This window comes from Bicyclus anynana, chromosome 23, assembly GCF_947172395.1.
Source record: "Bicyclus anynana chromosome 23, ilBicAnyn1.1, whole genome shotgun sequence".
In the NCBI taxonomy this organism is placed as follows: domain Eukaryota; kingdom Metazoa; phylum Arthropoda; class Insecta; order Lepidoptera; family Nymphalidae; genus Bicyclus; species Bicyclus anynana.
The window spans coordinates 1346704-1371802 of NC_069105.1; the positions used below are offsets into that span (position 1 = coordinate 1346704).

At 36.8% G+C, this 25099-nt stretch overlaps 1 protein-coding gene and 1 non-coding gene across 2 annotated transcripts in view; both read left to right on the forward strand.

The window, feature by feature from the left end:
* LOC112050778 (fibroin light chain) overlaps positions 1-5405 on the forward strand; it is a gene marked incomplete in the record, with an annotated part of 14362 nt that extends 8957 nt beyond the window's left edge. The window contains 3 exon segments of the mRNA XM_052888712.1: positions 2266-2363; positions 3039-3183; positions 5165-5405. Coding sequence (XP_052744672.1) covers positions 2266-2363; positions 3039-3183; positions 5165-5260 — 339 coding nt within the window.
* On the forward strand, positions 4448-4561 carry Trnal-caa (transfer RNA leucine (anticodon CAA)). Its single transcript has 2 exons — positions 4448-4485; positions 4517-4561. It is a non-coding gene; the product is annotated as a tRNA-Leu (tRNA).
* Positions 5406-25099: the final 19694 nt, after the last annotated feature.

A 25099-nucleotide genomic window follows, 5' to 3' on the forward strand; every position in this document is an offset into this window, starting at 1 on the left:
GGGCCCGAGACGAAGGCGAGGGCCGCCTAAGTAGAAACCGAGTTTATAATGGGTTTAGCCCCACGTGTTACACTCTGCTTTTCACTACAATTGCGAGAAAATAAAATAGTTTAGTAAAATAATCAATGATTTATTTTAATTGAAAATTAAATGTACAAAGTCTACAATTTTGGATATTAAGGGAGATGCTTTTACCCGGTAACATAATTTCCGACTACTTTGAAGATGAATAATGAATGTGAGGTAAACGTGGGAGATACTTAATAGTTTAAAAAACTCCTTTCGTAAGTGAATCCATTCTTTGTTGTTTTCTTCACTTATTAAATTTTTCGTAGGTATTCGTAGGTATCGTAGGTAAGTATTTAAGTAAATGCGTCTCGACTTTGATGGTAACAGATTGAAAATTTCATCTATCTCCAAATTAGGATCACCATTCTCACTAGACGAAGACAACAATAACAATTATTGTTGAAAAATATGTAAGTTACGGTCACAAATTTGCAATGAATTTCGGAAAAAAATCAAGTGTGTATTATTCACGCCAATTATTTTTTTAAATTCTCGCTTTTTAATTTTATTTTTTTCACATGAGAAAAAGGCAAAGGTATACACCGTAAAGGATGTCCCATGTCTTCAAATCTCGCTCTATTCGCAACTTAATAAAAATTAAATAAAAAAATAAACGCATTCCACAGACAAGAACGCTGCATTTCATTCCAATATAAAGTTTTTTATTTATTTTTCAAAACAATCAGGGCCTTACCTATAATGATTCTATTTTCGAATAAAACCTCCTCCGTTTTATAGTAGGCTAGTACTTGGCTAGTACTCGTAACAGACAAGAATTAAAAAAACAAAATTACTTTAGCCCCTAGAGGCTAATATGCTTGTTTAGCCCCGCTGTGGAGTGGTAATATGACAGAGTTTTTGAGCAAGAGTAGTGAAAATGTTATTTAAACAAAAAATACCTAAATATCGTCTACAATGTTGAGTTGTGTGTTTAGGAAGTGTATAAACTATATATTTATAAATATGTAATAGAATAAAAGACAAAATTGTGCATGTGTGCGCTGTGTTGTAGCTCGGATTCGGATCGCTTTTTTTTATTTTTTCCGGTGATTTTATAGGGACGTAACAGATGGCTATATTTTTGTGAAAATAGAGCAAATATTGTTATTTAAGAAATGAATTGTTGTTACTTATTTGAAAAATAAATTTTTCTTTATACATTATTCCCAATGAACATAAATGATATCTTATGTACCTAAATATAAATTAGTCAGATTAGATCAGATTTGTCAATGGGAACAGGAATGGGAATTAAGGTGATGAAACCGAAATCCAATATCAAATATAATATAAAAATCAATATACCAACTATATTTTTATGAAATGTGATAACTCGGTTAATATACCTGAACCCCTGTTAAAATTTCCAAGTGTCAGTGAACCCCTTACTAATTAACGAGGACCCACCCCCATAATGAAAAAAAAATTGCTATTGAAAAAAATAAGGTTTTTATTTGAATAAATGGATTAATAAAGGCAAAAACATAAAGTACCAAAAGAAATGTCTTTGTAATGTGATGGGTGTGCTTGTTTCTTGTCGCAAATGGATTCAATGTTTGGAGTAATTTTGGACAATTTTAACCTTAATTTTGACTCTGTATCAGTTATCAAGCCACCATTACGTAAATTTTGTCGCCAACCCCCTGCCGTCGAATAGCGTACCCCACTTTGAAATTTTGAAAAAACTATGTCCCGATAGTGTGGCATTCTACTGGTGAAAGAATTTTCAAAATTGGATCAGTTGTTCCGAAGATTACCCTTTACAAAGAATGTTACAAACTTACAAACTTTACCTCTTTATAATATTAGTACAGATGTACAAGTAGAAAAAAGTGAAACGAGCGAAAAAAGCCGTGATAGCCCATTAGATATGACCTCTGCCTCTGATTCCGGATGGTTTAGGTTCGAATCTGGACCGGAGCATGCACCTCCAACTTTTCAGTTGCGTGCATTTTAAGAAATTAAATATCACGTGTCTCAAACGGTGAAGGAAAAACATCGTGAGGGAACCTTCACACCAGAGAATTTTCTTAATTCTCTGCGTGTGTGAAGTCTGCCAATCCGCATCGGGCCAGCGTGGACTATTGGCCTAACCCCTCTTATTCTGAGAGGAGACTCGAGCTCTTATAGCCGTATGTGGGTTGATAACGACATACGAGTAGATAGATTTATTAATTCTTCCATTCGTTCATTCAGTCCGGTTCTCGTGGCAACTGTCTCGGTGGTGGCAGAAGCTGCCAATTCGAAGCAGCCTGGGACAGGATCCTGAGAGAAAGCAGCCCTTATGACTTTGGGTGAGTGATTGAACTATTCCTTCTAATACAATACAGGGTGCTGGAGTATTTCCCGTAACTTCAAGGTGTTGACAAGTCTACAATTTTTTTAAACTAAAAAAAACTTTTTATATTTTTTACAAATAATTCCGACTATCCATGTAACACGCCTTTATTTATCCTTGAATTTTTTAATACGTAAGACTGTTGATATCAACGAGATATTGCAACTGGCACTTCGTACTTCGCAGTAGTAAGCATTTTCATGATATTTATTAATGAACTAGTAAAGCCGCGCGGTTTCACCCGCGTGGTTCCCGTTCGCATAGGAAAATGGGGATAATATATAGCCTTCCTCGATAAATGTACTATCTTACACTGAAAAAATTTTCAAATCTGGTCATTAGTTTCTGAGATTAGCGCGTTCAAACAAACAAACTCATCAGCTTTACAATAATAACTAGCTGACGCCGCGCGGTTTCACCCGCGTGATTCCCGTTTTCGTAGTAATACGGGGATAATATATAGCCTATAGCCTTCCTCGATAAATGGGCTATCTTACACTGAAAGAATTTTTCAAATCGGACCAGTAGTTCCTGAGAGTAGCGTGTTCAAACAAATAAACTCTTCAGCTTTAGATATATAATATATATATATATATTATATATAATGTGCCATGTGTCACGGTGACCCCAGCCTCCTCAACGAGGAGTACTGCGCCGCCAAGCGCCTGTCCACTGCCTGGAACCTGAGGAGCAACAACGTCGCCACCGCCATCACCGCCGCCACCATCCCGGAGGTCAGGGAGGTCGTGCGGCTGGGACTGCCTGAAGTTGGAGAGGTAAGCATACCTCATCATCTCAGACCAATTATTGTATAGGACCTGCCTCGCTAGACATTACTTTTCTGTCAAAGTATATGATCAACGATCTAATGCGATTATAAAAACTGTTTCTGTTGAATCGATGCTAAATAGTTGTAATCGTGTTCGTCGGTTAAAGAGCTCCGTAAAAATACCTTTTTGTGTAATTGAATGGTGTAAAAAACGGGCAAAAACGTCTAGTTTAGTATAAGATATAGACCAAATCTAAGCTCAGAATCCTCAGAAAATGACAGACAATTTTGTTCATGACAATGAGTGCGATACAGGTCCTTCTATAATTGGTCATCATCATCATCATCATCAGCGGTTCCCAACCTTTTTCAGCCACGGACCTCAAGGAAATCAAGCACAGTTTTCACGGCCTCCGTGGCGCAGTGGTATGCGATGGATTTACAAGACGGAGGTCCTGGATTCGATCCCCGGCTGGACCGATTGAGGTTTTCTTAATTGGTCCAGGTCTGTCTGGAGGCTACGGCCGTGGCTAGTTACCACCCTACCGACAGAGACGTACGATGTCGTGTAGAAACCGAAAGAAGTGTGGATTTCATCCTACTCCTAACAAGTTAGCTTCCATCTTAGATTGCCTCATCACTTACCGAGGTGAGATTGTAATTTTGTAAAAAATAAAAAAAAAGATAAATTCCATATTTTTTTTAAAATTGACATTAACTCACCATTTTACTACAATCTGAAACATACGTAACTATAAGTTTAGCTAGACGTATTTCTATTTTTTTATTCTTTACAAGTTAGCCCTTGACTATAGAATCTCACCTGATGGTAAGTGATGATGCAATCTAATATGGAAGCAGGCTTAGGAGGAGGATGAAAATCCACACCCCTTTCGGTTTCTACGACATCGTACCGCTAGATCGTTTGGCGGTACAGCTTTGCTGGAAACTAGCCACGGCCGAAGCCTCCCATCAGCCAAACCTGGACCAATTAAGAAAATCGCCCCAGCCGGGAATCGAACCTCCGGACCTCCGTCTTGTAAATCCACGCATACCACTGCACCATGAAGGCCATCAAAAATTTACATATATTGAATTTCAAAGTCAGCTATAATAAATAGTCTTTGAAAGTAATTATCAATGATAATGAGTAACGTGTATCAATCATTTTACGTAATAAGTGATATTATTACATATTCTGTAATATTAAAAAAAGTGTGCAATTAAATACTATAATTAAGTTATCGTTAATTTCGGCGGTGCTGCTATCTGTCAGGATGGCCGAGCGGTCTAAGGCGCCAGACTCAAGGTTACCTTGCCTACTCAGTAGGTGCGAGCTGTTCTGGTCCTCTCTGAGGGCGTGGGTTCGAATCCCACTTCTGACAAAACTTTTTGTTTTTTTATTTTTTTTTTACTATTTTTGGAAGTTTTTATGCAATGAAGAATAATAATGTTATGTTAAAAAGTTAATTGCAAGAAAAATTGCGATTTTTATTATTTAAGTTGCCTACAGATGTAACAGCAACTGTTTTTTCAGATAGGATTAGATAAAATGTTATGTAAATCTATTCAATTATGTTTCAGTATGTTTTAAAATTATTTGATACTACATTATATGAATGCTAGCGGACGTCCGCGACTTTGTCCGCGTGAAATTCAGTTTTCACAAATCCTTCGAAAACCATGGATTTATCCGGGATGAAAAGTAGCCTATCTGTTAATCCAGAGTTAAATCTGTTTCTATTATAAATTTTAGCCAAATCGGTTTAGTAGTAGCGGCGTTAAAGAGCGAGTATTTTCATGTATTTAATATAAAAAGAAAATTACAAAGAAAAACTAATTTAAAATATAAATTCAAGATCTGTGCATAAAAATGTTAAAAAAAAATATGCACACAAAACTTTAATAATAATATAAAACAACTTATTTGAGGCTTGCTGTAAGAACTTAGAGAACTGAACTAATTACGAATTTTCTCCTTTTTTCAGTTTTTGAGAGTCCTATCTTATGGTGGAAACCCAGGTCCAGCGGGTCAAGCAGCTAAGGCAGCTTTACTTCAACGCGTTTCCCAAGTCAAATGCTAAAGCAGCATCAAATAGGGACCAGCATATGTATAGTATAATATGTATTGACCAATAAAAACTCTTGCAATATTTAATAAGGGATATTTACATAGATGGAAGGTGATTGATAGGAATTGCAATATTTCAATTTAAGGCTTTTAGAAAGTAAATTTATTAAAGTGTAATTCTCGTTAATAATTTAAGCTGTTATTAATAGGCATTTGTTATTCACAACTGCATGTCACTTGCAGCAGGATTTTAGTTATTAATCATATTTATTTATATATCTATACATTCTTAATATATCTAGTAAATAATAATGTGAAAAATATTTATTTATTTATAATAAAATAAAATTGTGCCATTTTGTCTAACGCAACAACTCTTTTTACTCCGAATTTGGAGTATTTACTTGGATATGTTGAATACTTTCTTTGCAGAATTAATTTGCAAAGTTATTTGTGGATTTTTGCAAAGTAACATTTCTATGCAACCGTAGGTATATTACTTGTATATTGTGATATTAATTTTTATTGTTCAAAGCTTGAATATTGTAATAAAAGTTTTTCTACTTTTTCACTATTATAAAATCCCTTTGATATTTATATATTTTGTATATACTATATGGATAAAAAACAAGATATTGAGAATTATTTATTACGAATAGTTTCAATCAATAAACGGACAATAATGTTATATAAATATAAGTTTTTTAAGTAACACAGACGACATGGCTTTCATTTCTGATCCGATGCGAATTTAGTTTTAATTTTTTTTTCGATTTTGTCAATAAAGATGTATCCGACTATCTAATCACGCAAACAGTGTTTTATTTAATTTTTTTTAATAAATTCCTTTTTTTATTCTTCACAAGTTAGCCCTTGACTTCAATCTCACCTGATGATAAGTGATGATGTAATCTAAGATGTAAACGGGCTAACTTGTTAGGCGTAGGATGAAAATCCACACCAATTTCGGTTTCCTTTATGAATCCAGTGGCGTTCATAGGGTTTTTAACTAAGGTATGCACTATGTGAACAAAATGTACAGAATGGGAAATCTTGCTGTTGCATTCTGGGTTTCGTCCTCAGGGTGGGTAAGGCATCCTTGGATCTATGGTGTGCACGTAACTCTGATGAATACGTTACAATAGAATTATGTATTCATTATTTAATCCACCAAACAGTTATATTATACAAAAATATTTACAAAAAAGGATTACTAGAACTTAGAGTGAAAAGCGGCCTTATCGCTAAAGCGATAGTTCTCAGGCAACCTTTGACGAGCGGAATCACTTACGAATACTTCAAAAGGTATCCGTTAGAAAATCTTATGTGTGCGTATTCTCAACTCAGGGCTGTATTGAGAACTAGTGGACCTATGCAGTTTCAACCGCATAGTTCCCGTTCATGTGAAAATACAGGAATAAAATATGTCCTATGTTGCTCACCGATAATATAGCTTTTCATTGGTGTAAGAATGTTTAAAATCGATTAAGTAATTACTCACCATATTCACTACAAAACAACAAATTGACGATTTTTTATAAGAAAGGAAAACTTATAATTTCATAACTAAGGAGGCAAAGTTGAATTAAATAATCACTGTACCATCCAGGGTAAGGCCTAATAAAGGCTTGCTAATATTAATTATGGAGTCATTAATGAATTAACTTGTCTATCAATTAGTAGCTTACTCTTAGTATAATTACACGGTTGGTCGCATTTTAATCCCACTTCTGATCGTAGTTTAGAACTTGGCAACTAGCGTGTACACAACGGCGAACTTAAACAAGGAATTCTATTGGGATATAATTAAAGTTTAAATAGTAGGCGATCTTTTATCGACTTAGCCAGTGGCGTAACCTGAACTAGTTTAGACGTGGGCAAAGTCGCATTTGCGAATTTATTTCAGTCGCTTTTGACGGTTCTTAAAAATAATAAAAACATTGCACCAGAGTGAATTTTTCGATCACGGCCAATCTCATTTTTAGATTAACCATATACGCAGGAGATATTATAGTGCACAAGTGGGAGCGAAAGCGCATTGTGCATTTCTCCCTCATCATCTCCGAGGTGCGGGGGTGTGCTAACACTGCCAAATTCCCCATTCCGTGCCGCTATATAGATTATTCTTGAAAAATAAACCAAATAACGTATTTTTTTGATAGCTTGAACAGGGATACGAACTTAGGACCTCATTGTCCTTAGCCGAGCCAGCTTACCACGGGACCAATAAGGCAGAGGACCAAAAATTAACATTTTTTTTATTATCAGCATGGTTTCTCTTTCAACAAACATCATATAAATTACATGGCGATTTAGTGGCTGCTGGGGACTTCAACTCAGCCTCGATCGTTAACTCAACCAGAACCGTCAACATTTTAACGTTTTAAGGAGGCACAAAACATTCTTGTCAGAATAGGTTCTCCTTCGTTCTCGTTTGATTGAACGCGCTAATCTCAGGAACTACTGGTCCGATTTGAAAAATTTTTTCAGTGTTATATAGCCCATTTATGTAGGAAGGCTATATATAACATTATAAAGGCGAAAGTTTGTGTGTGTGTAAGTGTGAAAGTGTGTAAATGTGTAAGTATGTTTGTTCCTCTTTTATGCTGCTTCTGTAGCGATTTGGCTGAAATTTGGAATGGAAATAGATTTTACTCTGGATTAACACATAGGCTTACTTTTCATCCTGGAAAAATCCATGGTTCTCGCGGGATTTGTAAAAAACTGAAATCGCGTGGCGTCAGTTATTAATAGCATAAATGTGATATAAACTTCAGTCAAAAACAAAAAATGACAAAATTACGAGTATGTTATGAATGGTACACAAAATCCAGAAGAAAATTATTGACAATTTGCACAATTTTCATAACTTTGATCACACCAATTAGCGTTTCAGAGTCAAAATTACCCCGCAAGACCTCGCGAGGTCCCCTTTGCGCAAGGCCGTGGGCGGGCGCCCACTTTGCCCAAGTCTAGTTACGCCCCTGGAATTGGCAACTGTTTCTCAACTATGCCTTTGATTATCCAATCGTGGCAAGTTTATCGCGATTTCATGCATCATCTGATATACACAAGTTTATAAATTGTTATTCTTAACCTCTGACGCAAAGATGGGTTGAGTTTAAACATACAAACACGCCTTTAAAGGTGTGTTTTGGACCCTCGTAACTTTAATTTTAAGTTTGGATCTTTACATAACAGCTTAGTAAGCACTTCAAAAGAGTTTGTAAACTATTAGCTTAAGTATGTTTGTGATAGAGTCGTGATAGCCCAGTGGAAATGACCTCTGCATTCGATTCGGATGGCGAAGGTTCGAATCCGATCTGGGTCATGTACATCCAACTTTTCAGTTATGTGCATTTTAAGAAATTAAATATAACGTGTCTCAAACGGTGAAGATAAACCTCGTGAGGAAACCTGCTTACCTGAGAATTTTCTTAATGGGGTGTGAAGTCTGCTAATACGCATTTGGCCCGCGTGGTGCACTAAGGTCTAACCCCTCTTATTCTGAGAGGAGACTCGAGCTCAGCAGTGAGCCGAATATGGGTTAAGTGTAGATTTAAACTTAATTTCTAGAATAACATCGCTATCCAATACAACAGTGTAGTTTTCCTAAGATCTCAACTGAGATATAAAGCGGAATTGAAATGCGACGAAGCGTATAATTTTACTTAAAAGGAAAAGGAAATGAGTTAAGGAATTGTTTCGCTTAATATTATGAATTTCGTAATCTCAGAACATTTTACTTGGATCCCTCTTTGAGTATATTTAACGAAAGATCCGCTGTTTTCATAACTAAGGAGTTTGGGAAGATAATTATATCGTTTTCACGTATAAAGATCCATTAAAAAGTTACTTAAATTCATCGTTATTAACCCATATTCAGCTCACTGCTGAGCTCGAGTCTCCTCTCAGAATGAGAGGGGTTAGGCCAATAGTCCGCCACGCTGGCCCAATGTGGATTGGCAGACTTTACACACGCAGAGAATTAAGAAAATTCTCTGGTATACAGGTTTCCTCACGATGTTTTCCTTCACCGTTTGAGACACGTGATATTTAATTTCTTAAAATGCACACTACTGAAAACTTGGAGGTGCATGCCCCGGACTGGATTCGAACCCACACCCCCCGCAAACGGAGGCAGAGGCCATATCCACTGGGCTATCACGCCTACTTAAATTAATAACTCTTAAATATAGATCGTGGATTGATGACATCAAGCGAGTCGCAAGCAATCGGAACAGATGGCTTAAGACCATGGAGATTGGAAGTCCCTACACAAGGCCTATGTCCTGATAAAGCAAACCTCGATAGCCCAGGGGATTTGACCTCTGCCTCCGACTCCGGAGGGTGTGGGTTCGAATCCGGTCCGGGGCATGCACCTCCAACTTTTCAGTTGTGTGCATTTTAAGAAATTAAATATCACGTGTCTTAAAACGTTGAATGATTAAACATCGTGAGGAAACCTGCATACCAGAGAATATTCTTAATTCTCTGCGTGTGTGAAGTCTGCCAATTCGCATTGGGTCAGCGTGGTGGACTATTGGCTTAAACCATCTCATTCTGAAAGAGACTCGAGCTCAGTAGTGAGCCGAATATGGGTTGATAATGATGATGAAGCCAAACTTCGAGATTAAAAAGATTTAAAGTTTGTTTTAAATAGAAACAGAAAGTAAGAATTTATATCAGAAAATAGCCGAAGTCGAGCAGAAAACAGAAAATAAATTTGTTTTTGGATAAAGCTGTTTCACCATTTTTTTATTGTCCTTTTGGTTACAATTATCTTGCGAATAGCACCCAGTCGATAGTTATTTTTTTTTAAATAAAGAAATTGTTTTGGGTAGAAAAAATTGGCATGAAAACCCTTGGGAGAAACCATTTCTGGCAATTTCCTACCCCCCTAGTCAAGTGGCACATGTATTCTCTTTCTACGATAGCTAACGCTTCGAAAACAAGAAAAATGTACTGAAATGAGAGATCTTAATCACGTGATCTGTCGATAGCAAATGTCATTCCCATACATCTTTCTGGTTTTCGAAAAGTTAGCGATCGTAGGAAGACAATCGACGTGCGAGTAGGCTAGGGGGCTGTTCCCATTTGAAAACCGTGTAGATATGTTTGTAAAAAAAAATAAAGACCGAATCTTTGGCTCAGTTGTGTGCAAGGAGAATGCAATAAAAAGAATGTTTAATTCCGAAATGAATGTACTGGTACACTCAGCTGCATATAAGTTTCCACGTTCGCGTTTCTTATTGTCTCTCGTATAAAAGGTACAATGGGACACAAAAAAATATTTGAACAACTGTTCTAGTTTGCCGCGCTGTGATTTGATACATTTTCTTCTTGTAAAAAGTTAAATTACATACGATGATATATGCTGAATGTAAAGAGATCTTTATAACCAGTTTATTTATAAGATAAAGTTCAATACATAAAATATATATAGATTTGCTGAAGAGTTTGTTTGTTTGATTGAACGTGCTAATCTCAGGAACTACTGATTCGATTTGAAAAAATCTTTCAGTGTTAGATAGCCCATTCATCGATGATTGATTATGAAACACGGCTAAAACTCACGTGATATTAGGTCACTTTAGATCGTGCCGCGTTGCAAGAACCAGCTCATGACTAAGGGCCCCGTATGGGTTCGAAACTAGTCGGTCATACTCCGTCCTAATATCACATGAGTTTTAGCTGTGTTTCATCATCATCATCATCATCTCAGCCGATGGACGTCCACTGCAGGACATAGGCCTTTTGTAGGGACTTCCAAACATCACGATACTGAGCTGCCTGCATCCAGCGAATCCCTGCGATTCGCTTGATGTCGTCAGTCCACCTGGTGCGGGGTCGACCAACACTGGGCTTACTAGTGCGGGGTCGCCACTCCAGCACTTTGGGACCCCAACGTCCATCGGCTCTTCGAACTATGTGACCGCCCATTGCCGCTTCAGCTTCGCAACTCGTTGAGCTATGTCGGTGACTTTGGTTCTTCTGCGGATCTCCTCATTTCTGATTCGATCACGCAGAGATACTCCTAACATAACATAGCCGTGTTTCATAATCAATTAATATGAATAACAGTCACGATAGTTTAAATTCTAACATAGAAAACTTGTTACCGTTTAACTGAAGGCGGTCTAAGATGTAGTAATTTATCGCAAGTACTCCTCTTAGAAGATATACGCCCCAGTTCCAACTTGTCTTCATATATCTTGCGCGGCTGAGAAAAGATATAAATGCTAGCTATCTAGTTATCTCTTACGATATATTGTTACGACTATGGACTTGGATTTAGTTAGATAAGGCCTCTAGCTCGTAAAATTTAAAAATAATCTACCATATCCGAATACGTTTTTAAACGCTGTTTCACAAAAAATTTTAATAAAAAAAATTCAACCGACTTCCAACTCAAAAATTAACCTAAACTAAAAAGCAAAAAATAACATCTTACCTATGTGCTACCTTCTGATCAATTTGAAGGCGGTGCCAAGCCAGTGATGTTATAATTCAAGCCGTTTAAGTTACAAAATTTCTGTGGTTCTTTCAGAAACGGCTTTAATTAAAACATGACACTGAATTGGCACCGCCTTCAAATTGATCAGAAGGTAGCACATAGGTAAGATGTTATTTTTTGCTTTTTAGTTTAGGTTAATTTTTGAGTTGGAAGTCGGTTGAATTTTTTTTATTAAAATTTTTATTTTTTTTATTTTTAGTGTTAGCATACCCACTGCGTGTGTACAGTCACAACCTATCTCCGTCGAGGAGTTCTCTTCACTGTCCCTCGTCTTCATCACCAGACCCTTAATACAGTCACAATCCTTCTAGGTGGAAAGTTCTCATCAATACAAATTTATCAAGTCCAAACACAAGGTAGCTACTGTGAACCATCGAGGAGTTCTCTTCACTGTACCTCGTCTTCAACAACCAGACCTTTAATACAATCGCAATCCATCTAGGTGGAAAGTTCTCATCAATACAAATTTATCAAGTCCAAACACAAGGTAGCTACTGTGAACCGTCGAGGAGTTCTCTTCACTGTCCCTCGTCTTCATCATCAGACCCTTAATACAGTCACAATCCATCTAGGTGGTAAGTTCTCATCAATACAAATTTATCAAGTCCAAACACAAGGTAGCTACTGTGAACCGTCGAGGAGTTCTCTTCACTGTACCTCGTCTTCATCATCAGACCCTTAATACAGTCACAATCCATCTAGGTCGTAAGTTCTCATCAATACAAATTTATCAAGTCCAAACACAAGGTAGCTACTGTGAACCGTCGAGGAGTTCTCTTCACTGTCCCTCGTCTTCATCACCAGACCCTTAATACAGTCACAACCCATATAGGTGAAAAGTACTCATCAATACAAATTAATCAAGCCCAAACAAAAGGTGACTGCTGTAAATCCTTGACGAGTTCCATCGTCTGTGTTTCGGCTCCATCATCAGACCAACTCCAAACCTTCATAAAGTTGTAGTGGTTTAAAATACCTTATGGAAACACTAACAAACGTACTAGCCGTCTCTACAACTTTCGAAAGTTCCCCTCAATTTCTCCAGGATGCCATCATCAGATCCTGACATGAAAAAAATGGGACCACCCTGGAAGTAAACCCTACAAAACAAAAAAAGAATTTTCAAAATCGGTCCATAATTGACGGAATTATCGCTGGACATACATAAAAAAAAAAAAAAAAAAAAAAAAAAAACATACATACAGCCGAACGTAGAACCTCCTCCTTTTTGGAAGTCGGTTAATTAGACTACTCAGTTGAGAAGTCATATTAAGTAAGAGTTGACTAAAATATGACAGAGAAAATAAAAAATATTACTTACACTCTAACATTATAGTAGAGGAGCCGAAGAGGGGATTTTTGCAGTAACTCGAACGCGGCAGATGAACATAAGGGACTATACCTTGCACGTTGTTGATTACCTCCACCAAGTATGAGCCCTTAATATTAGTGGGTATAGGGCAAACAACAAAAAACTAACTTCAGAAATACTCAACCAGCACGTCAGATTAAGATAAGGTAGGTGAGTTGATATCTAAATGATGTGTATTTCGAAAATCTGACGATTTGAGCGTAACGTAATGGAATGGGAGGGTTCCAAAGTTACAAAAACCCTTATATTTCTGTTATCGAGCCACGAGCGCGGTATTTTTTTTACTTATTTTGAATAAAATAATCTCCAGAATAATCGCTCATGTTTTCTGATGATTTCAGTAAGCCAGAGTAATAAAATTTTCTTTAAACTCTGTAGTATTTTCCTCCACCGCTGAAATCGAACGGCCTCCGTGGCGCAGTGGTATGCGCGGTGGATTTACAAGACGGAGGTACTGGTTCGATCCCTGGCTGGGCCGATTGAGGTTTCCTTAATTTGTCTAGAAGTGGCTGATGGGAGGCTTCGGCCAAACGATTTAGTGTTCCGGTGCGATGTCGTGTAGAAACTAAAAGAGTGTGGATTTTTTTCTTCCACTGATAAGTTAGCCTGCTTCTTAGATTGCATTATTGCTTACCATCAGGTGAGGTTTTTGTCAAGGACAAACTTGTAAAGAATTAAAAAAAAACTCTAAATTCCGGCAGTTCCAGTTGGAGGACCTCCCTGGGGACATCACGACCCGACAAGTCTATAATAATAAATCTATGACTTCCTTAAAAAGCAACAATGCATACGAAAATTTGACCTAAATAAACATGCAAATGTAATAAAAGGTTGTAAAATAACCATTGATATTGTGGGAAGTTCAGAACGTAAGCACAAAGCTGTACAAAGGACCCTTATATTATTACCTTTGTCAGAATTTCATAAGTGCACTAAAAGTTTGTAAAGCGAAAAAAAATATGGTTTTCATTCAAAATTAAAAAGTTTCGCGGTCGTAGTTTACGTAGTGAAAACTTGCTAAATATTATAATTATTTAAAGCCGCGTTAATCTATTCAACTTTTGAAAAACTTTTGCACGGATGTTAAGCTTCGAGCACACTGGTCATCAAGGGCAGTTATGAAAAAGACTTCTATTAAGGCGTTCGTTTTGCCGTTCTCTGTTTTGAGTTACTTTTTTTTGGGTCTAGTTTTATAGTTTTCTTATTTTGTAATTTGTAGTCTTTCAATTAATTTATAGTCTCAGGCCCGCTCTACACTCGCGCCGTGAAACTGCCTAGTAGTTTCGCTACTTACATAAATGACAAAATTTTTAATCGATTTATAAATACAGACACGTTTGTTTTATAATAATACTACTTATTTTGTAATTTGTAAGTCATTCAATTAATTTATAGTCTTAGGCCCGTTCTAAACTCTCGCCGTGAAACTATTGTGTCCGCTATTTACATAAATGACAACAATTTTAATCGATTTATAAATACAGACACGTTTGTTCTATAATAATACTATGCCAAGCTAAACGGACTTCCCAGAAAAGATCGAGTCTGCCCATAATGCTAAATCAGTTGTGTCTGTTCCATACGCCATTGAACGCAATCTTCAACGCACCAGTGGTCTTAAGTAGATGATGACACATCGCAGATCTGTGTAGGTAGTAAAAATCATCGATCGTCGATCCTAAATAAATAAATAAATAAATAAATAAATATACTTAAACAATACACATCACTATCTAGCCCCAATGTAAGCATACAGAGTAGCTTGTGTTATGGGTGCTAAGATAGTTGATATTATAATATTAATATACATTTATATACTACATATAAATACTTATATAATGTATAAATATACACAGACACTGGAAAACATTCATGCTCATCACACAAATATTTTCCAGTTGTGGGAATCCAACCCACGGCCGTGGATGCAGGAAGCAGGGTCACTACCCACTGCGCCACGCGGCCGCCCTAAGATGGGCCTCAAAGCGTCACGGAATTTTCATTGGTTTCGCACATTGAGTACGTCATCACTCGTAACACATTTCTCTTTATTCATGTTGTGGCTTGTGCCAAAATGGACACGAAGGCATAATTAAGGGATTGAAATAAGAAAAAACAGTAAATATTTTATTAAGTCCACGTCCACTCACAGCATGCGCTTGTTATGTACTAAGATAAGATGTAAGCACGTCTTTGGGTAATGACTAATGACATAAAATTGAGCGTTCTTTAATATGGAGGGGCCCATCTAACGATTTATATCGATGGTTAAAATCGCACCTGTGCCGCACTGCCGCCGCATTGCATCGCATTTATACCCACACAGACTTGCGGTGCGGCGCCGGTGCGGCGCCGGTGCGGCTACAACGTAATGTACACGAAGCCTTAAAGTGAGAGGACAACTTTCTGTGTGAATTTAAATCAAAGGGTGCGCTTAAAAGCCGTGACGGAGTTTTAAAAATTTCCGTCGAAATAAAGAAAAAGAAACGATCTTGCACTCAGCAGGGGCCATGCACTCCCAGTGTTTGAGTAGTTGATATAAAATTCACGCAGAGGGAATTTTAGAAAAAAAGAGGAGGGAAATGGAGGGAAATTACTTAGAAAAATTTTGCAGCGCGAGCTCCTAACGCTGTTTCGTAATGTAAATAACTAACCAACTAACCGAAAGTGTGTCTTTTTTGCATGTAACTCGCTTTTTCCGTGTGTACGTTGTAAACTAATTTACTGAAATGTTTGGTTTTTAGTTCATTAATTTATATTGGCATTCTCTTTGCGTTTATATGTTAACATAACCAATATATCGATGGGTAAAACCTTACTAACTAAATTATCTATACCTACTAATATTATAAATAGGTAAAGTTTGTGGTTTTGTAGCGGGTAACCTCTGGATCAAGTGAACAAATCTTTAAAAATCTTTTACCTCTAGAAAGTCACGTTATTTGTGAGTGTTATTGGCTATATATTACTAACTATAGTAACTAACGTGAGAATATGGCTATATTCTATTCCCATATTCTCACGTTAGTTAGTAAGGTGTAGACATCGAAGTTTTTGTTACGTAAACATATATAAACGCAAAGACAATGCCAATATAAATTACTGAACTAAAAACTAAACATTACAATATAGTATATAATAGTTTTAAAAAACTGCTATAAAAGGATTATTTTGTGTAGATAACTTGATACCTACAGTCTTCAGAACGGGGTTGTGTGAATATTTGGAGCATAGAATGCCGGTCGGGCATCGAGTAATACCCGATAAAATATTTGTTCAACGTTGGACCGACTATTGATGTATTGGACATAACATGGATAAGACTATTTCTTAAATAGATAAATAATTCAGCTGTCTATAGTGTATTTATACTCTCTACTCACTCAAGCTAGAGTTAGCTAGCTAGAGCCGTGAAAGCCCAGTGGATATGACCTCTGCCTTCGATTCGGGGGGGTGTGGGTTCGAATCCCGTCCGGGGAACCTCCAACTTTTCAGTTATGTGCATTTTAATATATTAAATATCACGCGTCTCAAACGGTGAAGGAAAAACATCTTGAGGAAACCTGCATACCAGAGATTTTTTCTCAATTCTCTGCGTGTGTGAAGTCTGCCAATCCGCATTGGACCAGCGTGGTGGACTATATTGGCCTAACCCTCTCATTCTGAGAGGAGACTCGAGCTCAGCAGTGAGCTGAATGTGGGTTGATAACGAACGAACGAACGGACTCACTCAAACTTCTTAAACGGTTCAACTTGTATGTTTTTCAGAAGATTTTGGATTTACGCTGCATTTTATAGACAAATTTATGACTGAAGTGACGTATCTATAAAACCTGAGTAATGGATAGTAAGAAAGCGGATTTTATCATAATATATACTGAATATAAATACTTATATAATGTATAAATACACACAGACACTGGAAATTATCCACGCTCATCACACAAATATTTTCCAGTCGTGGGAATCGAACCCACGGTCGTGGATGCAAAGAGCAGGGTCACTCTACACTGGGTCACGCGGCTGTTTTACTTAAAAGTAAGTAGGTACTTAGGTACTTACCAAAAAAATTTGATATGACTTCAAAATTTTCTCTTTCATTGTTATGGATATCAATGACGTTAGTTTAAAATCTTCAATTATTATTTTTTGCTACTAGATGTTGGCAACTTTATTCTGTCATGTTCTGTCACATCAAAAGCCAAAAAGACTTCCCAAAGTAGGATGACTCCCTCTGCGGTCATTCTATCATTTCTTAAATTCGGTTTTCTCGTAAGAAACGAAACAGTTTCACGTTTTTAACTGACTTCGAAAAATAAAGTTTAATAAAAATTTTAATAAAAAAATTCAACCGACTTCCAACAGTCACAACCTATCTAAGTGGAAAGTTCTCATCAATACAAATTTATGAAGTCCAAACACAAGGTAGCTACTGTGAACCGTCGAGGAGTTCTCTTCACTGTCCCTCGTCTTCATCACCAGACCCTTAACACAGTCACAACCCATATAGGTGGAAAGTAAACATCAATACAAATTAATCAAGCCCAAACAAAAGGTGACTGCTTTAAATCCTTGACGAGTTCCATCGTCTGTGTTTGGGCTCCATCATCAGACCAACTCCAAACCTTCATAAAGTTGTAGTGGTTTAAAATACCTTATGGAAACACTAACAAACGCACTAGCCGTCTCTATAAGTTTCGAAAGTTCCCCTCAATTTCTCCAGGATGTCATCATCAGATCCTGACATAAAAAAAATGGGACCACCCTGGAAGTAAACCCTTCAAAACAAAAAAGAATTTTCAAAATTGGTCCATAATTGACGGAATTATCGCTGGACATATATAAAAAAAAAAAAAAGACATATAGCCGAACGTAGAACCTCCTCCTTTTTGGAAGTCGGTTAAAAACTATAACACGACCATCTAAAAAAGGCGTCTAAAATGGAGATAAGATAATATTTTAGATAGAAATCGAAAAATGGATAGGTACAAAAAATAGGTAATAAAACGTGTGGCAGTTGGGGACTGCAGTGGTAAAGCTATTGCATATGCATGCATTTTTTTATCAACTTTATAATTATTTTATTTATGAAGTATATTTTTTAATCATTCAAGTTGCACTTTTTGTACGTGGTGACCGATACGAAAACGATTTTTTTTATTGAGTAAATGAGAAATACAAAAATAAAGTCACTTAAATATAACAACAAAAATAATAAATAAATAAAAACAAAATAAAAGATGTCTTTACATTGAGCTGGATTCAAACTCTAGTTTAATAATTTTTGTCCCTTAGTCTCACAACATTTGTCCAGTTGAGTCAATACGATAACGTCGAAATATTTTAACTTGATGCACGTCTTGGGTGTTAGGTATATTTTCGTTACGGAATTTCTTGATTATATATAATAGCTTAAAAATAGGCTCAAGGTATATCCATCTTAGTCTAGCGCGACTGCAATGTACATACAAAACGCAAAGCAGTCGGTCGTGAGGATCTAAATATTTGATCTACACTGGAGAGGTGGAACTTTCTTATTTATCACGAGCGCGCTTCGTCAAATTTTTCCTATTCGAAGTTTGACTGCTGCTCACTTGATGATAAGTGACGTAGCGATTTAGCGTTCCAGTACGATGTCGTGTAGAAACCGAAAGCAGTGCGGAGTTTCATCCTCCTCCTTACGGATTTGTCCGCTTCCATCTTAGATTGCATCATCACTTACCATCAGGTGAGATTGTGGTCAAGGGCTAACTTCATTGTAACATCTATATATTTCTCTCTGTCACCCTTTTGGGGTTAGAGCATCACCGCTGAGCCCTATACTTTAATATGGTCCAGGCTGGTCTACCACTCAGGCTCTTAGCAAAAGAGATCTAGGCCAGAGGTTCTCAAACTTTTTTCTCATAGACCACTTTATAATGAACTGGTTCTGGTCTGCCACACCCGGACCACTTTGTGAATCGATGATATAGGCAATTATTTAAAAATTTCGGCATCGGCAGTAACAAACATTGCACCCAAATGCCAACAGGCGCATTGAGCTTATGTAAATGTGGGCTGACGTGTGGACGCAATGCGGCCTGCATTTAACCTATTGGTGTGTTTGTATGCGGAGCTGGGATGGCTTGGCGTTCTTTTTGGTGCTTTTGCTATACGACTGCAGCTTTTATTGTTTGCGGTGTTTTTTTAACCTTTTTTTGTAGCGAACTGTACTTAAGGTTACGCGACGTGTTGTACTTGGCATAGGCTTTTTGGTATATTGCACGTCTTGTAAAATAATGATTTTAACTCTTATAATGCTATTATATTATTTGGTATTTAATCTAGTTAAAAAACTGTTTTAAAAGTTTATATGCGGACGCTATATGTGGTCGATAACGACCAAAAGCCTTCAATAATGGAGTATTTTTATTGTTAAGCTTCAGCATAATTAGGAATAGAACCCTATTTGTTTTTACGGTTTAATTAAATGTGATTCACTTTTCGATTTTCTTATATATTACACTCTGTCACCCCTTTGGGGTAAGAGCACCACTACTCAGCCCTGTACTTCAATATGGTCCGGACCAGTCTAACACGCAGGCTTTTATTGTCTGCGGTGGTTTTTTAGTCTTTTTCTGTAGCGAACTGTACATATGGCTCGTCACGTGTTACATCGGCTGGCCTAGGGTGCGTACAATGAGATAATAGTATCATATTATGCTCCGGAAAAGACTCTTGCAAGCATTAACCTCGATAGTCCTCAGCGTTCCGTGGGGCCAGGCCTGACCCTTGGTTTTACCGGTGAGGATCATCATCATCATCATCATTATCAGCCGATGGACGTCCACTGCTGGGCATAGGCCTCTTGCATAGACTTCCGAACAAAACGGTCTCGAGCCGCCAGCATCCAGCGGCTCCCTGCAACCAGCTTGATGTCTTCGGTCCACCTAGTGTACCACCTAGGCGCTCAAAAGAGGCAATTTATACACAACTCAATGCGGTCAACAACGAGCGTTATTGAAAAAATACATAAATATATAATGGAATTAAAGACAAAATAGTACATGTGTGCTCTCAGTGTTGTAGCCTAAAAAATATCTTTAAAAAGTACTTCTTTTTATTGTATATATTTTATTGTAGTACGGAGCATATTGACATTCGACTCTCAGGAAGTCAAGTAGATACTGTAATTCTGCAGCGGCTACTTTACCAGTTAGGAGAGATGCACCTCACTTCCATGCACGCACGATTTCACACCCGCGCAGTTTTTCCGCCCGTCGCCCGCATATCACGGGAGTGTCATCAATGATCTTGCCAGACTATAGTTTACCTATTGAAGTTTACAGATTTAACGGCACTTTGTCGTGATTGGCTCCACAAAAGATCCACCGAAGCAGTTACTACGTTGCAGTACGATTTATCGCCTACTCCACTTCGTTCGGGAGATGTATAGCAAGATATACGCCTTTGAATCTCTTGCAGATCGATGCTGAAGTAAAAAATATATATATATTTTTTACTTCAGTATCGATTATAATATGCGCTCCAGCTAAAATTTTCAAAATACATATCTGTAATGTACGGAATTTGACCTTGTTACAGTTTTATTATAAGTTAGTCAGTAAACCTTGCTACACTTCTATTTGGAGTATTGAAGTCTCAGCAGCCTGCTTACTTATTTGATAAGCTAGAGTGGAACAAAACATCCTTGACAAGATCAAATCGAGTCTGGACCCTTAAAGTGCCAACATTTCAGAGCTGCCTTTCGAGGAAGCTTTAAATTCGCGGCAACAAAGTGCTGGAATGATTTGCCTCCTCCTCTTCGTAATTTAAAAATATCCAAGACCACTTTTAAAACCAAAATTCGAAAACATTATCTTTTAATTCAAAACATATAAGTAATGGGTCCTTTGTTTTGTTTAATTTATTATAATATTTATTTACCAAATTATTATGTTATCATTTATTTATATGTATTATTATTTATAATTGGCTTATTTTTACCACTTGTTTCTACTAGTAATATTTTTGTATTTACGTATCTGTCTTTCTTCGTTCTTTTAATATTTGTCGATGTTTGTTAGAGGCGCTCCGCACGTCTCGATACCGTCCAAACGTCACCTTAATGGCTCCACGGAAGATCAGCGCGGTATCCTTACGGACACTGCAATATGCTGAGTGGTGACCCTTTTAGGATCACATCATGCAAGTTGCAATGTATTTAATTTATTGTTTTTTTTTCTCTCTTTTCTTTGTGTGATGTGTATTCTGAATAAACTTTTCTTTCTTTCTTTCTTTCTAAACATCTATAGATATTTATAGATGTTTCTTGGACCTTTAGAACTATAACTAATTTATTAGTAAACCGAGTGTAGATATAGATAGATATACAGATATTAATAGACTATCCAACCTTACTAACCTTCGCGTTTATAATTCTACTAAAATCGCTGTCACCTTCTTTGTAACAGCTTTTTAATTTTAAAAGAAAACTCGGGAAATTAAAAGAAGAAGAGTTTTCAAGATAGCTTTTGAAGTGCGCTTTTAAGAATATAGCTGTTTAATGCGCTGGAGCCTGCAAAAGCCTTTACACAGGCTAAGTGGACGTTTAGCGGGTCTTTGTCTTGACTACGTACAGATTAAGTTAGGGATATGGTCTAACAACCTGCGAGGGCTAGACCTTTGTAAAAAGGAATTCCTATCCCAGGCCCAGGCCTACCCTAACCGCCCGGCAGTATAAAGTTAAAAGTATAAGTAAACTTATACTTTTAAGAGTCTTGATAATTCGACTTAAATAATGAAATCATTATTTTATCAAAAAAATCGGTTGTCTGTAAAGTCGGTTTACTGACGATAGTTGAACGTCATAAGAAAATACTGAAATAAAGGTTGCATTTTTCAAAAGTTCATTTTTCTAAAATACTGTTTAATAATCTTCATAGACCAGAATATACTTTATTGTTGTAAAAAAAGTAAACAACCCTAGAGCGAGGGAACGACGCATGACGTCATCGTTTTTCGAGTGTGCAACCGGCTCCATCGAATTATAAGACGTTGTCACGTCAAAAACTTTGCTACAAGTTTTACGACATTTTTTACTCATCATTAGTTTATCTCTAACGGGAACAAGCAAAGATCGTTGATCATACAGCCTGAGTTTTGCAACATTATGATTGACATATGATTGGTTTGTTGGTTCATAATCTTATTCGGTAAGCTTAAGAAAAAACTAATACAGTTTAAATAGCACTTCGCCGGTTTGGTACATCGGCGAACATTTTTAGCAAAGAACAATATTTTTTATTTAAAAAACATACTTTTATTTAGCCAATTATTTAACCAGTTTCACCTGATGGTATTTGATGATGCAATCCTGGATGTCCTGGTGTATTGGAGATATTGTGATGTGTGGCATAATTTCGAAATAAACGCATTTGTCTATGCACACCCCTTTCGGTTTCTACACAACATAGACTCATTGCCGGTAGCTAGCCACGGCCGGAGCCTCCCACCAGCCAGACCTGGACCAATTAAGAAAACCTCAACCGGTTCATCCGGGGATCGACAACCCAGGACCTCCGTCTTGTAAATCGACGGCCATTTTCGACCCCCTATAATTTCGTTGTGGATGAAACTAGAACCCAAAATTTTGAGTACCCAATCAGGCATAGTATAGTCATAGACATTTGAGAGCACAATACTGTTACATACTTTAAATCTTATAAGTATTTTCAAAAGTATTGTTTTAACCATTAATTTGCTTACATAAAAACAAATGAATATGTATGATGGAACACCCATTTGCCGATGAAGTCTGTCTGGGAAACGCAGAAATGGAAAATATTCGTAATTCTTTAATAATGAAATGCGCCCAACCCACCAGCCGTTGAAACTTGAATAAAATTATTTACATAATTGCTAAGATATTTAAAAATTCCCATTAGTGATAGATAGATCAATTAAAAATAAAATTGTGTAGTCAAAATTCATTTATTTCATTTAGGCTAATTTTACAAGCCCTTTTGTAACATCTGGTTATTTTATAGTGATAATTAATATCGAAACCTTAAAATTAAAGTTATGAGGGTCTCAAGCACATCTTGATATTAATTATTTTAAACGAAGTCAGTAGGTACAACGAGAAGTATAAAAAACAGCATCCACTTCTATTTTATGTATTCAATGCTTTGGTATTGAATACATAAAATTATTTTATAATTATTAGTATTTCAAAAAAATCATTAAAATCACAGTTGACCCTTTTTACAGTAATGGATCGTTATTCAACATGAGTAGTTTAGGTTTGAGGTTTATATTAAATAAACTAAAACACACTCCGCAATTTAACTCACGTAGTTCCCATTGCCGTAGGAATACGGGTATAAAATATGTATAAATACTATGTTACTCGCTGATAATATAACTTGTCACTTGGTGCAAGAATTTTTAATATCAGTCCAGTAGTTTCAGAGCCTATTCGTATCAAAGACACAATTAAATCGATTCTCTAATATTTGTATCTATACTAACATTATAAAGCTGAAGAGTTTGTTTGTTTATTTGATTGAACGCGCTAATTTAGGAACTACTGGTCCGATTTAAAAAATATTTTAATGTTAGATAGCCCATTTATCGAGGAAGGCTATAGGCTAAATTTTATTCCCGTATTCCTACGGGAACGGGAACCACGCGGGTGAAACCACGCGGCGTCGCGGCGGGGGTAGTAGATTATAAAATGGGAGTACTAGTAGATTAATAGTAGATTAAAAAATCCGATCACTTTGGTTGGTTGTAAGTAACATGATATAGCCGCTCTATAAAATTCAATATCATTACATAATACCGAACACAGAACAGAACCTTAGCTACTTCATTTAAAAATGAAATTTGTTTTAGAATTATGCAAATTGAAAGAAAGGTCAAATTATCATTTTTTTTTTATTTCGACGGGATCAAAAATGTACTCTGTTTTAATTTTGAAGGCTTAATGAAGGTAGAAAGAAAATATATTGCGTGAATGAAACAAAAGGGGTAATTTATTATGTATATTACGAGCTTGTTTGTTATGTCTAACTGTCTTTTTAGACACGTTCGTTTATAGGATTATACGGTCCCAGGTTCGAATCTTGGGCCTAACAATAAAGCTTTTGAGGGTGTTATCGCCGTTTAGTGTTGGAAATAGTAGTCTGTGACGGATATGACGTCGCTCGATCTCGTGTTGGCTTCAGTGTGCTCGTGGCGTTCGAGCCGTCCACATCTCTTGTTGTGTTATTCTTTATGCGTTACTTGGGATAGTCGGGGAGAGTGACTTGAGTGGAAAAGGGGAGTGTTTGTATACAGTCAAAGGATCCTTTAACCCTACAAACATCGTTCACAAGTACGTGACTCCGCTCAAGGTCATTATCTGCCATTCTAGGGTCTTATTTTGGTTAGAGTTTGATTTGTTAATTAAGTTGTCCTGACAAGTGTTGTGAATCATAACCTTTGTTCGACATTAGTTTTCTTATATTTGTAATCATCTTTTGAGTCCTATAATAAGGGTTTTCCAATGAGTTCTTATTATCACAGTTTACGTCTCACTCTAATACTCCAGAATTGGTATTCTCATAATAGTTCAGCCTAAATAATAAAACAGACACGCTCTTGATACTCTTAGCAGAGTAACAAGTCTGGTTGTCAAATAATTATTAAAGTTAGCATGCAACGACGTATACAAAAAGAAAATATAAGCATTCATACAATTTACCCCAGAAGAACTGTCATCCAATACTCTTAGCAAAGTATTTAGAATGGTTGTCAAATAATTATAAAAGTTAGCATGCAACGACGTAATGTAAAATGAGATCATCATCATCATCATTATCAGCCGATGAACGTCCACTGCTGGACATAGGCCTCTTGTCTCCAACTCCAAGGATAACGGTCTCCAGCCGCCAGTATCCAGCGGTTTCCTGCGATCCGCTTGATGTCTTCGGTCCACC